This window comes from Prenolepis imparis, unplaced genomic scaffold (genome assembly GCF_030444845.1).
Source record: "Prenolepis imparis isolate NDT839.2.m4 unplaced genomic scaffold, iyPreImpa1.0 SCAF_13, whole genome shotgun sequence".
In the NCBI taxonomy this organism is placed as follows: Eukaryota; Metazoa; Arthropoda; class Insecta; order Hymenoptera; family Formicidae; genus Prenolepis; species Prenolepis imparis.
In genome coordinates, this window is record NW_028141171.1 from 10,260,568 (window position 1) to 10,279,702 (window position 19,135).

Here is a 19,135-nt window from a genome sequence, read left to right on the forward strand (position 1 = left end):
TTTGTTTTTTACTTTAATGAATAATATTTTTACTTCATTTTTTCACCATTCTCCTTGTTATTAAGCCTATTGCGATTAAATATTTATTCTATCGATTGCAGGTGGTGGTTTGTTTGTTGATATGATGAAAAGAGCAACTCAAACAAAGCAGTTTGCGGAATTAGACCATGCAATTAGAACGAAAGTCGAACCCTTCTTGTACAACAAGGGAAAGGGCAAATGGATACCTATAGATAAATTGGTCCTCTTACGAAATAAAGATCGCCCGAGGCACAAAATGGTATACGATCGATTTCGCTCCTCCCAATTTTGCGATGTCAGTGTTTTTAACAATTTTCATTTCACGTTGCATAGCTACCACCGTTAAAAACTATGGAAAATCCAGCGGATTACGATATAGATAAAGATATGGGCGATGAAGAAATTGACGAAACTAAGATAGGTAACAAATTGTAAAATTTAATTAAATTATTATAATGCATAGATAAATTATTGCCAAAATATATATCTCTCCACTTCCTACTTAAATTATGACTTATAAGATTGTGCACTACAAGATAATATTTTATGCAATAAATAAATGTTAAACTTCTTGACAGATAAAAGCAAATATAGATTCGTGTGTTGGAATTTGAGTGATAGAGGTGCCGTTGGCGAAACTATTTTGCATTTGTGTATGTTAAATGCCACTGCCCTCCATGCTGATTTGGCAAAAAGACTGCTACATTTCTATCCGAAGCTTATAAACGACATTTATCTATCCGACGAATATTACGGTAAGATTGAGTTCCTATAGCCCCATGACGAAATGCATGATAAGCGTCAATTTGAGAATGAATTTTAACGCTGTCAATTAAAATTCTTATTATATCTCTCCTTTGTGAGGAAGGATATAGATTAAAAAATCCGTTGCTGATAAACTCCCCGACAAGTGCGCTGAATAAGATACCTATTCATAGCGTATTCCTTGCGTAACGGAACATTAGCATTTTCAAGGTAAACCATTCATTCCTTCGGAGACTCGCGGCTTTCATTATTTTTTAATCGAGAGATCCTTTCGAATTCAGGTCGCGTAAATCCGTCGCACACAACATTATTACAGTTATTGTAAAAATGTAAATATAAATAACCCAAATACATGGTGCTATATAAATTAATAATAAAGTATAACAAATTTTATAAATTCGTAGAAATATACACTTATGTAATAAAAAAAAATCGAGATGTATCCCTCCGACAATTACTGTCTTAACTTTATAACGATTTGTACAATTCGCTTTGCATTTAGGAGAAAATGTGTTACATATTGCTATTGTGAACGAGGATCCGTCGATGGTCAAGTTCCTTCTCGACAGCGGCGCGGATGATCCGCTCATTATTCACGAGAGATGCTTCGGTAACTTTATGTGCCCGGAGGATCAGAAAGCATCGAGATTTGATAGTCAAGAGCACGAGTGGGTGTGCGTCACACCAGAAACCAATTATAACGGGTGTGTGCGATAGTATTTTTTAAGAAAACGATGTTACAATTCGTCTCTAACTCGAGCGATACAAAGCAGAAAAATTCCATTCCGATTACTAATACCACCGTTTAGTCTAGACGACATTAGTTTTCAACGATTTCAAGCTTAAGCGTGACCTAATATTACACCGGGTTAAATTCCTCGAGACGGATTAATTATGTGAACAGGCTCTTCCATCAGAGATTTTAATGAATCTTGTCAAACGCGATGTCAAGAACACAATACACGTGCGGTTAATTCGATAAAAACCTACGAAGACGACCTATTTTTTATTATTATACGCTTGTAGATACGTATATTGGGGAGAGTATCCCTTGAGCTTTGCTGCGTGCCTTGGTCAGGAAGAATGTTACAGACTTATACTCGCCAGAGGCGCGGATCCTGATAAACAAGACACGAATGGAAACACGGTTTTGCATATGCTGGTGATATACGAAAAATTGGCAAGTATTGTACTCTCAATCTTTATTCGTCTATATAAGATACCGTCTAAATAATTAATTAAATGAATAACACTTGCCAAAAAATATCAAGGCAATACCTTGCCTTTTATTAAAGTGTACAAAAAAAATGCAGAGCAAAATTTAAAAAATATAATATAGCATTTATAGTATATAGTATTTATATGTCTGCTCTTCAATTTGATTTTTACAGGCTACGTTCGATATGGCTTACGAAGTAGGAGCTTCTCTAGACTTAAGAAACATGCAACATATGACTCCGTTGACTTTGGCAGCAAAGCTGGCTAGGATAGAAATATTCTTTCACATTCTGAACATCGAGAGAGAGATATACTGGCAGATCGGTAGCATAACTTGCGCGGCCTATCCTTTGTCGCAAATAGATACGATCGACGTTGATACGGGAACGATCAACAACAACTCTGCTTTAAATTTGGTTGTTTTTGGCGTAAGCGAATAAATTACATAATAATTTTTTTCCTTTAAAATTCTCACGTATGCAGAATATTAATTTAATAATTATAGGACAAAGATGAACATTTAGAGTTAATGGACGGCATCCTAATCGATCTTCTAAACGCCAAGTGGAATACTTTTGTTAAATTCCGGTGTGTGTATAAAAATATATAATCTTTCATTCTCTTATGTATAAAAAATATAATCGTCTATCTCTATTTTACTTTTATAAAAAACTAAATATGCGGAAAACTATTTTTCAACTTAATATAAGGATAATTATAAGCATGAAAAAATATAGAAAATATTACGAAAGATTGAAATTTTTAGATTCTACCGTCAATTCATTCTCTTCTACTTCTACTTTGTGCTGTCGCTGATTAGTTTTACCCTTCGTCCTGGTCCGCAAACAGACGAAAACGCGAATGATACATTAACGAGCGCGAATTTCAACATAACGTCGATGGAATCCGCGATTCTCAAGTCGCTTCAAAGTTTGGATCTGTCAGAATTGGTTACTAACAGTTTCACAGCGGCTTTTACTTCGAATCTCAAGTCATCCTTAAACGTGACGCAAGAGTCATTGGAGAGGATTCAGCTGCAAGTGACATCGAATATTACGTCGGCCCTGAGAAGCATTTTGCTTTTAACGTTGAGCGACAATGAGGGCCTGAGTACTCCTGACGAAGCCACCATTCATACACCGTGGTATACCGATAGCTTTCAAAACGCGTCGGATTATTTCACGAATACGTATAACAAAACTGATGCTAACTCAACCGTCAAGACGATCATCGACGATGTCACACTGCCAGAAAACTTTAACGATCACGAAAAATGGTACGTTAAATATAATATACCATGAAGATCAAAACATTTAAAAATAATGCTATTTTATATTAATATTTTATAATAATATTATTAATATCAATTTTTTAATAACACATTGTTATTAATCTAGAGTAATAAAAAACAAAATTTTAAGCTTTATAATAAAGGTTAATATTGGAAGAATTTATAGATTTTGAATATATATGTATTTCTGATATAGAATATTTTTATGGCAAGATTTTTTATCTTTCATGGCAATATTATATGCTTCGACAGGTGGAACAATCTTACGGAGGAATGCAGGCTGATGCAATTAACAACAATGAGCGCGAAGATTCGTCTGACTGCGGAAGTTGTAATGTATGTTGCGGCAGTGCTCTATATCTTGGCTGCGTTGCGAGAGGCGAGATTTTTAGGTCTTAACATGTTCATTGAAAATCTCGTAAGAGTCAATTAAGATGTTACTCAACGTACAAGAAAAAAAGAGACGAACTATCAATATATAATTAATAAAAATAAAATTACTAATTTTCAAAATTAAATTAAAATTAAGACTTGTGTGTCTTTACTTTAATAATTGAATTCAATTTTGAATCAAAGATCTGTGACAAATCATGAGAGAATCAAATAATGTTTCTAAACTACTCGATTGACATAATAACGAAATATTTATAACACATATTAACGCGATTTTTAGATGACGGCGCCGTCGCGCGTCATGTTTCTGTTCTCGTGCTGCATCTTAATGTCATTTCCGTTTCTGAGATTTACTTGCGAAGATGAGATCGAAGACATGCTGGGAGTCGTGGTGATGCTGACGACGACGCCTTATTTTTTATTCTTTTGCCGAGGCTTCAAGACAGTCGGCCCGTTTGTCGTGATGATTTACAGAATGATTACGGGCGATCTCCTCAGATTCGTCTCTATCTATCTCGTCTTCGTAATGGGATTCTCCCAAGGTAACTTACAATTAGCGCGTTTCAAAAAAAATTGCATACTGATTTAATATTCTTTGACTTTCACGTTTTACACAACGCACTCCTTTATCTTTATGAATGGAGCCTATAGAGTAGAATAGACGAACAACCTTTTTGTTGCCGATGATCACAATTGATGATCGAAGTTAAAGAGACGTAATGACAGAATGACACGTGTAATGGATAAATTCGCTCGATACAGCGGTTCGATTCCCTTACGGTACTTTATTCTCTATTGATTTCCAATAATTATTAATTAGCCGCAGGAATAACGGCATCGCGACGCGCGTACGACTTATATGACCTAATCGACGATTTTACGACATATTGCAACGCGACATTGACACACATCGTCGTAGCCGAAGGTTTTCTTGTACAATGACGAAGAATGTCGCAGAAGGAGGCGCTACAAAGAGAAGGTCAACTGTGAGAAATGGTGCGACACGTTGTTATGCAACCAGCAATGGAATATCGTAGCCGCATACTGTACTATTGTGTTTCATTTTTCACCATCGCGATTAATGATGGTGCAACGTTTGCTGCGACTTGAATGGACCGTCTGTTCGCTCGTAGAAATATTTACTGTCACAATAGAAAATCTTGATCGAGATGTTATCCGCGATTAAGACCGAGACTCTAGATCCTCTCAAAACATCATTCTATATACAGAGAGAATTTTTTAGAATTTACCTTTACTATAATTTTTTAGAATTTATCCTTACTATATATAGTTAGTAAATTTTACTATATAGTTTAGTAAAATTAATTAAACATGTTTTATATTTTATATTGTAATAGATATTATTATTTTTATTGTGATAAATATTAATCAGAGAGATTCTCATAAAATTCTTTCCATATCATATTGTTCCACGATTACCATGATTTTAAGGATAAATTCTAAGAGAAAATTCTCTCTGTGTATATTTCTACACAGCATGAATTGGCATGTATTCTGGATTAGCAATAAATATTATACTAATATTATATATAATTTTTTTACAGCATATTATATCATATTTTTGTCCTTCGACAATCCGAACACCCCGGAAGGTGTTGACGATTCGATATCGAATCCGATGCCAACGCCGATGGAAAGCGTTATGGCGATGTTTCTGATGAGCATGACGAATTTCGGCGATTATTATGGCGCGTTTGACAGAACCGAGCATGAATTCGAAGCCAAGGTATTTTCACGGAAATATTAAGTTTCTCAGAAATATAGAAAATATTTACAATTGCGATCACCACGTTGCCATCTCTCTATTTTCATTCTATATATTAACTATGATAATAATTATGATAATAATTAATATTACCAATAATAATGTATCACTTACTGCATACGAACGTTTCAACAATAATTAAATAATTCACCTAATTTTCTTTTATAATGAATAATTCACTTGTCAAGCAAAAGCTGTCAAATTCGCATTCAGCGTCGATTGGGTAATATTACAGCAATAATAATTATTGTTGCAGCTGCTGTTTGTGTTATATATGGCGATCGTGGCAATCCTGCTCGTAAACATGTTAATTGCTATGATGGGCAACACTTACCAGAAGATCGCTGAAACCAGAAATGAGTGGCAAAGACAAGTACGTCGTTAGTTGATATGGTGGTAGGAGGTCGCATTAACATTCATTCACGTTGAATTTGTCTCGTGCATCTTATTGTTAGTGGGCGCGCATCGTCCTGGTCGTGGAGAGAGGCGTAAGTCCCGCTGAAAGATTAAAAAAATTGATGGATTATTCTCAGCCCATGTCGGACGGTCGTAAAGCGTTGGTTCTCCGATTAAATCAATCTGTGAGTATATAAAAATGTATAGTTTTAATAATAAACTTTCTACGATAATGATATCGATTTTAGGAGGAAGACAAGGAGGAAATGAAAGAGATACTTGAGATGAAAAGAACCCACGATAGATTATTAAAGAAAAGACAAGATAGAATAATGGCAAAAGAGAAAGGTCTATCTGAAACGGAAGCTATTATTACTAGGAAATAAAATTAATTAATAAGCATTTCATTATTTGTTCTCAATTGATTGTATGTTTGCGTATTTTACTTTTTTACAAATGTTAATTAATTAATTTAATTTTTAACTGTGTTAGAGAATTATTGCAATTGTTTGACGAATTGTAAATAAATAAAAATATTGCTATAAAACCTTGCAATAGTATACGAATAAATTTTTAATCAATAAAGTAATCGAGAGTAGCGTTTCCATAACAACAAACAGTTGTGCTATCATGTCAGATTATTTTGGATAGAGAACGTGCTGAAAGACAAGAAAATGTGCGTACAGTGACAATGAGTGCATTAAAGACTCTTATAGATTATAAATGTTTAGAAGAAGAACTTCACGCGGCTCTCGCAGCCGATGAATTGTATAAATTACAAAACGATGCTAAAATCCGAGCTGTTGAACAAGGAACACCGACATACGAGCATTTCAGACAGATGGTAATTAATTTTACTTATACGTATAATAAAAAATAGTTTTCTCTAAATAATTGTTAAGAATTTATCAATATATCAATTTTGATTTTACATGATTGTATCAGTTTTATACCTAACTATTATTTTTCGAAATATATAATCAAAATTCACAAAAATTTTTACTTTTTTACTAAAATTATAATTCTATGAAAGGTGAATGGTGCTCACTTAAAACCTTTAGATCGTAATGATATGAAACCTAAGATTGGAGTGCAGTGGAATCCCATGATTAATATTGGATCTCATGATTCGATCACATCTATTGCGGAAAAATCCAAATGTGATAAGAAAAATAACAAAAATATTATTAAAAAATCTCCAGAAACGTGTGAAGATTTTTTACAATCTTGGAGAACAATTACAGATCATTCTGAAAAATTTACTTATATATGGAATCTAAAGTAAGAAAATCATGAGATGTAAAAATAAATATTACATACATTAATAGAATTACTTCTATTACAGGAACAATCTGCGGAATATTTTCCGAGTAGAGATACCTGTATCATTTTTCGATGACTTTATGAATGTGTGTCTACAATATTTATCAGACATAAACGATGTAACATCGATTATAGAACTTCTCAGTATACTAAGCACATGTAATAGATTCGATCTGACGATATGTTTCATGACAAAAAATGAGCGATCTATATGCGAGCAAATTTTTCGACAATTTCAACTCAAAGGAGCATCGCAAGATAAAGCGTTAGAAAGTGCAATCGAATCATTAGCCGTAAAATATCGGATTAAGATCAACTAATATAGCATAATAATGCCTTCTTTCTATAAAATACAATCAATATATGTAGGCAGAAATAATATAATAAAGAAAATAAATAATTGAGAAGACTCTCTATTGTCAGATAATTCGCCTAAAGTGTTAATTAAGAATTAGTCAAAAGAATATATTATTAAAATAAAAAGCGACTCACTTGAAACTCTCTGCGTATGTACAGCGTGTAATATATAATTTTGATCATCTTTAAAGATCATTATTCTAATAATCAGCGCGCCAGAAAATCGAAGTCGAGTTTACTTAAATTGTTAGCAGCAGACGGCGCGCATGAAATAACCATCGGTGACTCGATCAGCTGAGCGAGCAAGATGGCGACACGCGGCGCGTTGCCGCGTACGGCAAGAACGGTGCGATTCTCGCGCCTAAACGATAACAATAGATACACATCAATCTTTATTCTTATCGCTTACGTGTGCGGAGAACGCGTTAAATGTCTCGGGAATGATTAGCATTTACGATCTCCCACGTTTTTCGATCGCGCTTCACGGAATCGCCGAGACGCACGTACAACCCGGTCGTACATGTGTGTGTGTGTGCGTGGTAAATAAGCGAACTCTCGACGACGACGTACCGCCGTCATCGTCGTCGTGACCTCGTCGCGAACCCGTCGCGCCAGCCCAAAAACATTGACGATAGTGTAATCTCGATATCGCGATCACCGAGAGGAATCTGGCCCAGCCGAGGCTCGCGAGGGTAATAAAAGATATGAACATCGAACATCGTGTCGCGGCGATCTCGCGACGCGCGAGACGTCGATTAATCCGCATCATCAGTTAACCGCGCGTCTCACCCTCTCGCCGCCGCGTGGCTGCGAGAGAGATAGAGAGAAGGAGAGCCGAGAAGAGAGGTGATCATTGATAAGGGTAGATTGTGCTGGGTGTACGGAGAAAAAAAGACACAAAAACGGGCAACGCGAAAGCGCGCCGCCGCCTCGACATCGCCATGAGGCTGGAGGAGATGCCGTTGCGGCTGAGCTCCGACGAGCGGGACTTTGAAATGGACGATGACGAGACGGACTACCTGCTGCAGCCGTCCGAGGACAGCATCAGACAGCTAACGTCGAGGCGACGGCGCATCAAGAATTGCTCCAAGTACCTGAGAAACTGCCTCTGCGGGTGAGTCTCTCCTCCGGCTGGTCTGCAGGTGTTTCGGAACGCGTGACATCGCCGACACATACCTGAAATATAAATTTCATATAATAATTACAAATAATGATAGATCTGTTAGCATTTTTTTCTCTTATCTTATATATATAAATTAGAAAAAAATGTCTCTGAAAATTTTGCCTATTACATATAAATCTCTAATTTCTTTTTATAGTTTCAAACAAAATCTAAATTTTTTTATATCGCGCGTGGAAATATATTGCACAGTGTTTTTTTTTATTTATCTCTCTAGTTACTTATGTGTGTTATCTTAAAAATTATATTATTATTTATAGTAATAAGACGTGCGAGATATTGCGTTATTATTTATCATGTAAAATTTGAAATAAATAGTTTAATAAAATTTTTATTTATCGCTCATGTTGATATCTAATGCTTAAAATTGAATATTTTATTATAAGAGAAATGAACATAAAAAAAGATTAAAATTCGCAATGGAGTTTGGATTAGATTGGTTTGTATATATTATATATCTATATATATATAATATATAACACAATGTTTACAGCGAATTTAATCTGTGTGTTTTCATTATCAGTATATATACGCATACAAAGATCATGTTGACTTACTTAGGATTTGAAAATTTATAATGAGTCGATACACAAGATATTGCAATAAGATATGCAGTAAATCATTCAGTATAATATAATAAATTTATTTAATATAACAAAAGAATGGACACACTTGAGTTTTTATTGTTTTTACGCGATAGCTGTATCGCCTTTTATCACTGTTTTTTTCTTACAATTATAAAGTCTAAATATATATGAAAAGAAAAAATTAACGATAAAATGTGAGAGAGAAAATAATGTACAATATATAAATGTAAAATATAAACTGTATAATATCGCGATGCACAACTTTATGTTTCTATTATTTATCGATTATGAACAGCATATTTATAATTTATTTCCAATTCAACGAAGCTCACTCAAATATTCGCGTTATTCAACTGAAATAAATATAAGATAAACGAAGAGATCGCGCTATAATCGTCTGAAACAATTGATTCGAAAATTAATTGATAATTATAATTGTGCATATATATCGCAAATAACTTGAGGAGCTTAATCTCGCACGATGCTAAATGCGGTCGATCGAAATAAGCTACGCGTTTACGCGTGCTCGAAATAGAATACTCGCCCCTCGCATTTAACCTCCTATCGCGATATTACTCGAGTACGACATTTTACTTACGTAGAACTTCCGAGAAGGGAGTGATAATCTTTCGGTAGTCATTGCCGATATTAGCATCGACATCATGTTTTTGTTAGCATATTCTTCATAAATGCATTGCGCATATATTACACTGGAAAGAAAAGAACATTTTTCAGTATTAATTATAAAACCTAAATAAATTTCAATTTATATATGTAACTTCTTGATAATTAATATAAATATACCGTTTTCAATATGTATTAAAATTATTTCGTGTGTGAGAGAGAGAGAGAGAGAGGGGGAGGGGAGAGAGAGAGAGAGAGAGAGAGAGAGAGAGAGAGAGAGAGAGAGAGAGAGAGAGAGAGAGAGAGAGAGAGAGAGAGAGAGAGAGAGAGAGAGAGAGAGAGAGAGAGAGAGAGAGAGAGAGAGAGAGCTTTAGATCTTGTAAAGAAAACAATTCTTCAGGTTTCTATACAAAGAAGAGCGTTATTTTCAGACAAACCTTTCAACAAACTTTCAGACAATATTTCTTCTTCAAAATCAAATATTGAAATAATTTTTTTGAAACATTTTTTATCTCTGGCACCGACGAGATCTCGGTGTCTCGGGTAATTGTTCTACATTCATATGCAGCAACATTTATTAAATACTTACTAAACTTGAATCTTAACATTAACTATATATGAATTATGTTCCTCGAAATCAATTATTTCTTATACCTACATACATACCTAAAGAATGTTCTCTGCTGATGCCTGAGAAAGAGTCGTTGTCCGTTGTTAATACTTTTCAAATGGTTTCGATACTATCCGTGCAAAATATATCATCCCTATAGAAAGTTATCCCGTTTCACAAAAACGAGCTAATATATTTTGACGCGATCGCTCATTGGCTGACCCTGTTGTATCGACCGAGTTGGACCAATCGCGAATCGATCCAGCTTGTACTAAGCCTCTCTCGTGACACGCGCATCTTGCAATCGTGTATTCCGCGGTCGTGTGATGTCATAATATTGTTGACCCCTCGATAATAAATTGACGAAACTTATCGGACAGTAAATTTTCGTGACGTGTGTGCGAGAGGAAAAGTGTGGGAAATCGCGTAGGAGCGATCTCTTCCGCGTCGTCTAATGAGGAAATAAATCTAAATGGAGACGCAGAGCAACGTTATAAGGATGTCGAAGGAGGACATCCCGCTAATATCCAAGCCACGGAATGACAGTTCTTGGTCGAGGTGACGCATATCTATATCTTATCTCGGGAAAAAATTAAAGCGTCGATTTCTATGACACATGTGTCATTATCTGCGCAACTTTCGCGAGATCCTCGTCGTGGAGTTTTCATTCGCGACGATAGATTTCTTTTAGTTGGATATGTGTCAAAGTTCGAGTCGCGCGCGAATGCAGCTGGGTCCTGCGATCAATGCGTCAGACGATAGTTATATATATTTGTTTATGCTCGTCGAATTTTCACGATTAAAATGCATCGTTTCGCGTTGCCTGGTTATTATAATTGCATGACAAATTAAAATTTTGATTCTGAATTTCGAATATTATATTCTTGCAAGCAATATTTCAGACAATAATAAACATACGTGATAGGAAGATTTTTAAAAAAATTTATTTTGTTTAGATGTAGCTTTGTTGAATCGAGATTGTTTTTTTATCGTTGCAGATGTTGTACTTGGATGTGGAGGAGATGTTGTAGAGAGCGGGAATTAAGAGCCAGGGTTATCCATATTGGCCAACCTATGCACGAAAAGTTTCCCACCAATGTAATAAGAAATCAAAAATACAATGTTGTTACTTTTTTGCCTTTGGTATGTATCTCTCGATAAAAATGATAGGTAATTTTTAAAGATTGAGTAAGACAGTGCAGTCAATAATAATCATTTCTGTTTTTATAGGTTCTCTTTCAGCAGTTCAAATTCTTCTTGAATTTATACTTTCTGCTTATGGCTATATCTCAATTCATACCAGACATAAGAATAGGATATTTGTATACATACTGGGGACCATTGTGCTTTGTTTTAACTGTAACAATTTTCCGGGAAGGTATCGATGATTTTAGAAGATATAAAAGAGACAAAGAAGTCAATGCGCAAAAGTATTATAGATTAGTAAAAGGTTTTGATACGCCAGAATTAGTACCAAGTTCCAAATTACGAGTAGGTGACTTGGTAAGTCACATCAAATAATATTTCTCTTTAATAGTCAATCTTTATATTTTTTTACATAATATGAGTTATACATAAATAAACAATTGTACTCTTCTTTTCTACAAGGTAATAGTAGAGAAGGGCCAGAGAGTACCAGCTGACTTGGTATTATTACGCACAACCGAAAAATCTGGCGCATGTTTTGTACGAACTGATCAGCTGGACGGAGAAACGGATTGGAAATTGAGATTAGCAGTGCCTGCAACGCAAAAACTTGAAAGCAATTCTCAGTTGTTTGATATTAAAGCCAGTTTATATGTTGAAAAACCTCAAAAGGATATACATAGCTTTATTGGAACTTTTTCAAGAGTGAGAATTTATTCTTTTGCATATTTTATTTTGAAATCTTTCAATGTTTTCGTTATTTAATTATTTACTATGTTTTTAGTACGATGGATACAGCAGTGAAGAAAGCTTGGGTGTGGACAACACATTATGGGCTAATACAGCTGTGGCATCGGGCTCTGCTCTTGGCATTGTTGTTTATACTGGTCAAGAAACGCGATCTCTGATGAATCATTCAGAAATCAGATCAAAAGTTGGTTTACTCGATCAAGAAATCAATCAATTGACAAAGGTATTGCGCATGTAGAAATTGTACATCAAGATGAAATATATGTATCTAATTGTAAGAACGTTGGTATATCTGTTGATATATCTTTCCAGGTACTATTTTGCGCGGTAATAGGACTCGCACTTGTAATGATGTGTTTGAAAGGATTCAATGGACCGTGGTACCGTTACATGTTCCGTTTTGTCCTGCTATTTTCTTACATTATACCGATCAGCTTGAGAGTAAATCTGGATATGGGCAAGGCGTTTTACGCCTGGTGTATACAAAGAGATAAGGATATCGCCGGTACAGTGGTGAGAACAACCACTATTCCGGAAGAACTCGGACGCATATCGTATTTGCTGAGCGATAAAACCGGCACGTTGACGCAGAATAAAATGGTGTTCAAAAAGTTGCATTTGGGCACTATATCTTACAGTCAGGAAACGTTCGATGAAGTGACATCGGTATTGAAGACTTATTATCCGATTGATATGGAGAATTCCCCGGTTAAGCCGGCGTTATCTTTGCATAGTGGAAAAGTGCGAAGGTCCGAGAATACCCGGATTTACGATGCCGTTCATGCTTTAGCGTTGTGCCACAACGTAACTCCAGTATATGACGAGGTAAATAAATCGATCGAGAAATCCTCGAATCTGGATTCAGTGAGCGTGCAGACGGTAGAAACTGGAGATACAGGTTCCATTCAAAGGTATTGTTCGCTCGTCAGTAAATTGCGAAAGCTGGAATATCCTTGATTAATAATGAAATTTTGATGTTTCAGTCAAACAGAAGCAGATCAACATTACTATCTGCCTGAACAAAACCGTAATTATCAAGCTTCCAGTCCGGACGAAGTGGCTCTGGTGAAGTGGACAGAAGAGATAGGATTGGCCCTGGTCAAACGAGATTTAAATTCGATGCAGTTGAAGACTTTGAATGGTCAAATATTGAATTATACCATATTGCAAATATTCCCTTTTACGTCGGAAACCAAACGAATGGGAATAATCGTGAAGGAAGAATCCAGCTCCGAGATTGTATTTTACTTGAAGGGTGCTGATGTCGTAATGGCCGGAATTGTACAGTATAATGATTGGCTGGAAGAGGTATGCGAAAACATGGCACGCGAAGGTCTCAGAACATTGGTTGTGGCCAAAAAGAATTTGACTGAAGATCAGTATCTTGATTTCGAAGCAAGGTAACATGCATATTATTAGAAGTATTATATTTTTACTTTTGAGATAGTGAAAATATAAGTGATAACTATTGTCATTATATTGTATAGGTATAATGCAGCGAGAATGAGTGTCAGCGATCGTGTATCGAGGGTCGTCGCCGTGGTGGAGAGTCTTGAGAGAGAAATGGAACTGTTATGCGTAACTGGCGTCGAGGACAGGTTGCAGGATAGAGTCAGGCCTACGTTGGAGCTCTTGAGGAACGCTGGAATCAAGATATGGATGTTGACCGGCGACAAACTAGAGACTGCGACGTGTATAGCAAAATCATCGTGTTTAGTCTCGCGTACTCAAGGACTGCACGTTTTCAAATCTGTCGTGACGCGCACTGATGCCCATTTGGAGCTGAATACATTTCGCAAGAAACAAGATTGTGCCTTAGTTATCAACGGCGATTCCCTGGAAGTGTGTTTGCAGTATTACGAGCAGGAGTTTCTCGAGCTTGCTTGCGGCTCACCCGCTGTCGTTTGCTGCCGATGTTCTCCCACGCAGAAAGCCGAAGTTGTCAGTCTCATACAAAGACACACCGGCAAGAGAACGGCGGCCGTCGGCGATGGTGGTAATGATGTCTCCATGATACAAGCTGCAGATGCTGGTATGTATGTGTTTGTATTTTTTTTAAATTTATTTATTTACTTTTTTAATAAACTCTGTTAGATAATCCAATTATATATATTACTTCCTCATGTATTATTATTGTATTTATTATATCTGCCTATAGGAATTGGTCTCGAAGGTCTTGAGGGAAGACAAGCATCGCTAGCTGCAGATTTTTCAATTTCTCAGTTTAATCACCTTGCTAATTTATTATTAGTCCACGGTAGAAGAAGCTACAAACGATCAGCTGCATTAAGTCAGTTTGTCATACACCGTGGTTTGATCATTTCAACTATGCAGGCTGTATTCTCTGCAGTTTTTTATTTGTCTTCGGTTGCCTTATATCAAGGTTTTCTTATGGTAGGGTAAGTAATATGCACATGCTAAAAATTAAATTTAAAGCTTATTATGTCCTCCTAACATAATTATAATTCTTTCATATATATCACAGTTTAACTACTGTTTTAATATACAGGGTGTTTCTGTTTTAATGGAAATAGTAACACTTTTATGCGATGTCAAGTTTACAAGATATACAACTGTTTCTATTATAATAGGACGTTCTGTATATCAAAGTCATATAATCATATATTATATCAAATTTATAAAGTTTTTTTTTTTTATAGATATGCTACAATATATACAATGTTTCCCGTCTTTTCATTGGTATTAGACAAAGATGTATCGGGAAAAATGGCGCTTACCTATCCAGAACTTTATAAAGAGCTTAGTAAAGGCCGTTCATTATCATATAAAACATTTTTTATGTGGGTTTTGATAAGTATATATCAAGGTACGTAATACGTTTTAATTAAATCTAAATATAATATATGTAATATATAAAAAAATTAAAAATATATTTTTTTGTTTTATTTTAGGAGGAGTAATTATGTACGGTGCACTTATAATGTTCGAGGACGAATTCATTCATATAGTAGCCATCAGTTTCTCGGCGCTAGTTTTGACGGAGTTAATAATGGTTGCTTTGACCATTAGAACCTGGCATCATATAATGATACTTGCAGAAATCTTCTCTCTAGCGCTTTATTTATTGTCTTTGGTCGTCCTCAAAGATTACTTTGGTAAGTTTGCAGCATTTGATAGCAAAAAGATAATTATAAATTAACAAAAAGGTAAATATAAATTCATCTCATTAACTTTGACTTTTTTCTTGTTATTTGATATAGATGCTGAATTTATTAAGACAACAGACTTCTTATGGAAAGTATTGGTGATAACGTTAGTTTCTTGCATGCCGCTGTACATCTTAAAGTTTTTGAGGAAGAAGTTTTCGCCTCCTAGTTATACTAAATTATCCTAAAATTTATGCGAAATTTGATCAATCTATATATGAATGACAAAGAGAGGATAAAACCAACTTGACATATATTATTAATAATAGAGAAAGAAGATATACAAAATTTTTTTTCGTTCTAATGCCCCTAATCCAATCCAATTAATATAATAATATTGTTCAAGTTAATTTTTAATGAAATAAGAAAAGTCGTATGTGCACACAATTTTATATCAATCAACTATTTTTGTAACCAAACAATTTTTGTGACATTGGTCCTAATGAAGACTAATGTAACAGAAAATGCTTATACTTGCAAAATAAGATTAAAATTTTCTTGTATTATATTGCACAGACTTAAAAAAATAAGGATTGGATTAAAGTTGTTATAAATTGAACTGACAAACTTCATGATGTTACGCATAATGTTAATTCTTCCTGCAAGCTTATCTACTATGCATCTTGGCTTAAATACATGACTCGTTTTATATACATTTTCTTCATTTCTTTTTTGTTTATTATTATTTTTTTTTTATATTTTTGAATGTATTGCTAAATTCGCATTCTTCCATTTCAGTACGTTTATATATTATATAACATACGATGTGGCATTTATATTTTTGATCTTTATTGTTTATTCTTAAAATGCAAATTGAATGTGTTCTAATTGAGCACACAATAGTATTTTTCATATATTAAAATTTTTAAGTATCTGCATGGATCAAGCAGTCTTGATCAGCATAATAAGAAATGCATTTTACTTGAAAAAAATTATTAAAGAGTTAATATACTTAAATGATAGAACTTGATCAGAAATAAAACTGTGATTATTGCAAACATAAGTCTAAACAGCATTTTTTGCACTACATTGTTATATAAAGAACTTCTAAAATCCTATTTTCAAAGGATTTATTGTTTTATCTTTTTCCTAAGAAATTTTATTTCTTTCTATGAAGAGCATATAACTTTTGTTATTATTTATATTCACAGTCACGTATATTGCGCATAAATAATCATATCGGATTACGTAATATGTTTTATATTCATGTATATACTGCAAGCATGTAGAACATACCTGTAATCGTTGTTATCACTAATGTGGATGAAGCGTATCACAAATAATATTATAGCTGTTTCTAGAAGACTATTATTTACTATGTATAATGCGTTTACGATTAATTTATTCGGAAATAAAATAATATATTCCTTAACCTGACCTGCGATATTCATATTGTTTATATATATATAATTCATATCCATATATTTTATTAAAGTCAATAACTTTCAAATTAAGTAATTCGTAGAGTTCTTCTAAATACAAATACAATTTAGTTAAAAAAAACATTTTATATATATTTTTAACTTTATCTAACAATTACATTAAGTTTATCAGTTGCTGTTTTTTCTATTTTAATGTGAATGTTGTTGACTTCATTCTGAGTAAAAGTACGTTCCATGTGTCTGTATACTATACTATAACAATGAGATGTTTTCTTAGTCTTTGGATGTGTGAATTCATCTTTCAGCAAAATTTGTTCAATAACATCACCACCTATTTCTCTAACTATGTCGTAGAAATCTTGGGAAGAGTAACTTCCGTCTTGTGGCAACCAGAAGCTTATGTCATTTGTACACGGAGGATATACGCTGATAGGCTACAAAAAGTTACATATTCACTAATCCAAGTCACTCAAAGTGTATAGATATAATACACTTTGCAATATTCGAAATATTCTTTAAATATTTATCTTACCTTGTATTGTATATGTGCATTAGGATTGTCTACTTTAAACTGATTCAAGAAACCCGCATCATTACTCCAAAATAATCTTATATCCGGAATATTATATAAGCACATGGCCAAACGTTCCAAGCCAAGACCAAATGCCCATCCGACTCGATCTACGGCACCGGATTTTTCGAGAATCTCTTGGCGCATAATTCCACAGCCTAGTATCTCAAGCCATTTGTCGTTATACAATACTTCCAACTCCCACGATGGATGGGTGAATGGAAAGTATTGGTCAATCCATCGGCATCGCATGTCTATTGAACAAAAAATTTTTTAAATCTCAATTTTAAATCTTATTTTTATCGTAATGGTAAAGAAATGTTAATTTTTAATTTGAAAATTAAATATGCATGCTCTTATGTACACTGTTTAGAAATACTGAATAAAAGCAATACTTTTTCCAAAAATAACTTGTGCCAAGTTAACTAAAGTATTTTTCAGTTCTTGCTCCATTATTTTTACTACTTCTAGGGTATGACAACCCTGCTTCTCAGCGTTTTCTATTCCTCTATGCTCAAACAGCTTCAGACTTTCAGAATCATTCACATTGCAAAATATTTCTTCCGATGTACGCAATCTGACTGCATCAACCTGATGAAAAACCGGATAATGCGTACTATCAATTTCGTCACGTCGATACACGTCCCCGATGACAAGGAAATTATTCAATCCCATCGAAATTAATTCCGCTTGATGCGCAGTCATGTGCGCCCTCAGCAATGTGTCCTGATTTATGTAGTAACAATCAATTTTCTTTCTACTTGGATGATCTTTCGGTACGAGAAGAGAATCGAAATTTTGAGCAACCGTCACTATAGGACATATATTGTCGTAGATACTAAAGGACGGTGTTCCGCTTTTACTACGAAACTGTCCATAAAAATAGTTTACAATGCACTGACGTAAGAGTGACAGTGGATGATATTGTTTAACATGCAAGTTTCTTTCTAATTTACTGATAATGTTTGGAGTGATATTTGTCCAACTGTCTGTTGCGTACTTTTGACTCAAAAGTATCAGTTCATTGGTATTTTTATCAACATTAGCAACAGTAGATGTTCTCCTACAGATCGTATTAACATTGTTTACGAGTGCTTTCTTGCAAAAGCGACAGCTATTAGTATACCTGTAAAGAAATATAATTTTAATATTAATTAAAGAATAAAATATTGAATAAAATATGCTTAGGCATTACATACCACATTATTGAATTTATTAATTTCTTATGTTCATAAGAAAATATGTATGGACATGTATCAATTCACATTGGTATCTTGAAATTGTTACATCACATGAACTGCAAACAATAGAGTTTAACTAGATTTTTTATACTATATATATAATTATACCGTATAAAAAAATTAATTTAAGATATAACTAGAGATTCAAATTGCTATATTATGTCATAAAAAATATATGCGGAGGTTATGTAACAAAGTGCCGGATATTTGATGTAAAATAAATAATAAAACATAATAAAATAAATAAAATTTATAATTAACCGATCATTTCATTTCATTATTTATGTTGATATATTTCGAATAATATTTTATTAATAATATTGACAA

At 34.1% G+C, this 19,135-nt stretch overlaps 3 protein-coding genes and 1 long non-coding RNA gene across 9 annotated transcripts in view; 2 read left to right on the forward strand and 2 right to left on the reverse strand.

Moving 5' to 3' along the window:
* The window catches only part of Nan (transient receptor potential cation channel subfamily V member nanchung), a 16,755-nt gene extending 9,197 nt beyond the window's left edge, over positions 1-7,558 (forward strand). The window contains exons 4-20 of the mRNA XM_083053113.1: positions 102-280; positions 355-442; positions 600-776; positions 1,289-1,490; positions 1,813-1,966; positions 2,178-2,432; positions 2,510-2,592; positions 2,771-3,280; positions 3,548-3,713; positions 3,969-4,230; positions 5,254-5,435; positions 5,731-5,847; positions 5,930-6,055; positions 6,119-6,218; positions 6,602-6,714; positions 6,904-7,151; positions 7,216-7,558. Of these exons, the coding sequence (XP_082909239.1) occupies positions 102-280; positions 355-442; positions 600-776; positions 1,289-1,490; positions 1,813-1,966; positions 2,178-2,432; positions 2,510-2,592; positions 2,771-3,280; positions 3,548-3,713; positions 3,969-4,230; positions 5,254-5,435; positions 5,731-5,847; positions 5,930-6,055; positions 6,119-6,218; positions 6,602-6,714; positions 6,904-7,151; positions 7,216-7,513 (3,260 nt within the window). The 3' untranslated portion in view covers positions 7,514-7,558. The remainder of the gene's footprint in view (positions 1-101; positions 281-354; positions 443-599; positions 777-1,288; positions 1,491-1,812; positions 1,967-2,177; positions 2,433-2,509; positions 2,593-2,770; positions 3,281-3,547; positions 3,714-3,968; positions 4,231-5,253; positions 5,436-5,730; positions 5,848-5,929; positions 6,056-6,118; positions 6,219-6,601; positions 6,715-6,903; positions 7,152-7,215) is intronic.
* LOC145944662 (uncharacterized) overlaps positions 1-10,748 on the reverse strand; it is a 12,190-nt gene extending 1,442 nt beyond the window's left edge. Inside the window, exons 1-4 of one of the 2 annotated variants that reach the window (XR_014426711.1) lie at positions 10,608-10,748; positions 9,916-10,027; positions 8,645-8,726; positions 5,809-5,972 (exon numbers count right to left, since the gene is read on the reverse strand). This is a non-coding gene — a long non-coding RNA (uncharacterized LOC145944662). Of the gene's footprint in view, positions 1-5,808; positions 5,973-8,569; positions 8,727-9,915; positions 10,028-10,607 lie in introns of those variants that run through there. The other variant, XR_014426712.1, reaches the window with a different exon arrangement.
* On the forward strand, positions 7,867-16,274 carry LOC145944628 (putative phospholipid-transporting ATPase IIB). Of its 4 annotated transcripts, none has more exons than XM_083053114.1 (12): positions 7,867-8,664; positions 11,550-11,694; positions 11,782-12,054; positions 12,160-12,402; positions 12,482-12,670; positions 12,760-13,358; positions 13,431-13,847; positions 13,935-14,479; positions 14,606-14,846; positions 15,108-15,274; positions 15,360-15,563; positions 15,669-16,274. In XM_083053114.1, the coding sequence occupies exons 1-12, from the start codon at positions 8,492-8,494 to the stop codon at positions 15,800-15,802; spliced, it is 3,330 nt and encodes a 1,109-aa protein (XP_082909240.1). In that variant the 5' UTR covers positions 7,867-8,491; the 3' UTR covers positions 15,803-16,274. The 4 variants fall into 4 exon arrangements, with proteins under 4 accessions (XP_082909240.1, XP_082909241.1, XP_082909242.1 ...); XM_083053115.1 differs by lacking the exon at positions 7,867-8,664 and adding an exon at positions 10,888-11,109; XM_083053116.1 differs by lacking the exon at positions 7,867-8,664 and adding an exon at positions 11,171-11,301.
* On the reverse strand, positions 16,075-19,092 carry Phers-m (Phenylalanyl-tRNA synthetase, mitochondrial). Of its 2 annotated transcripts, XM_083053150.1 has the most exons (5): positions 19,070-19,092; positions 18,767-18,864; positions 17,963-18,693; positions 17,529-17,821; positions 16,075-17,430 (listed from the first exon to the last, which is right to left on the reverse strand). In XM_083053150.1, the coding sequence occupies exons 2-5, from the start codon at positions 18,769-18,771 to the stop codon at positions 17,140-17,142; spliced, it is 1,320 nt and encodes a 439-aa protein (XP_082909276.1). In that variant the 5' UTR covers positions 18,772-18,864; positions 19,070-19,092; the 3' UTR covers positions 16,075-17,139. The 2 variants fall into 2 exon arrangements, with proteins under 2 accessions (XP_082909276.1, XP_082909275.1); XM_083053149.1 differs by lacking the exon at positions 19,070-19,092 and having other exon boundaries at positions 18,767-18,995.
* Positions 19,093-19,135: the final 43 nt, after the last annotated feature.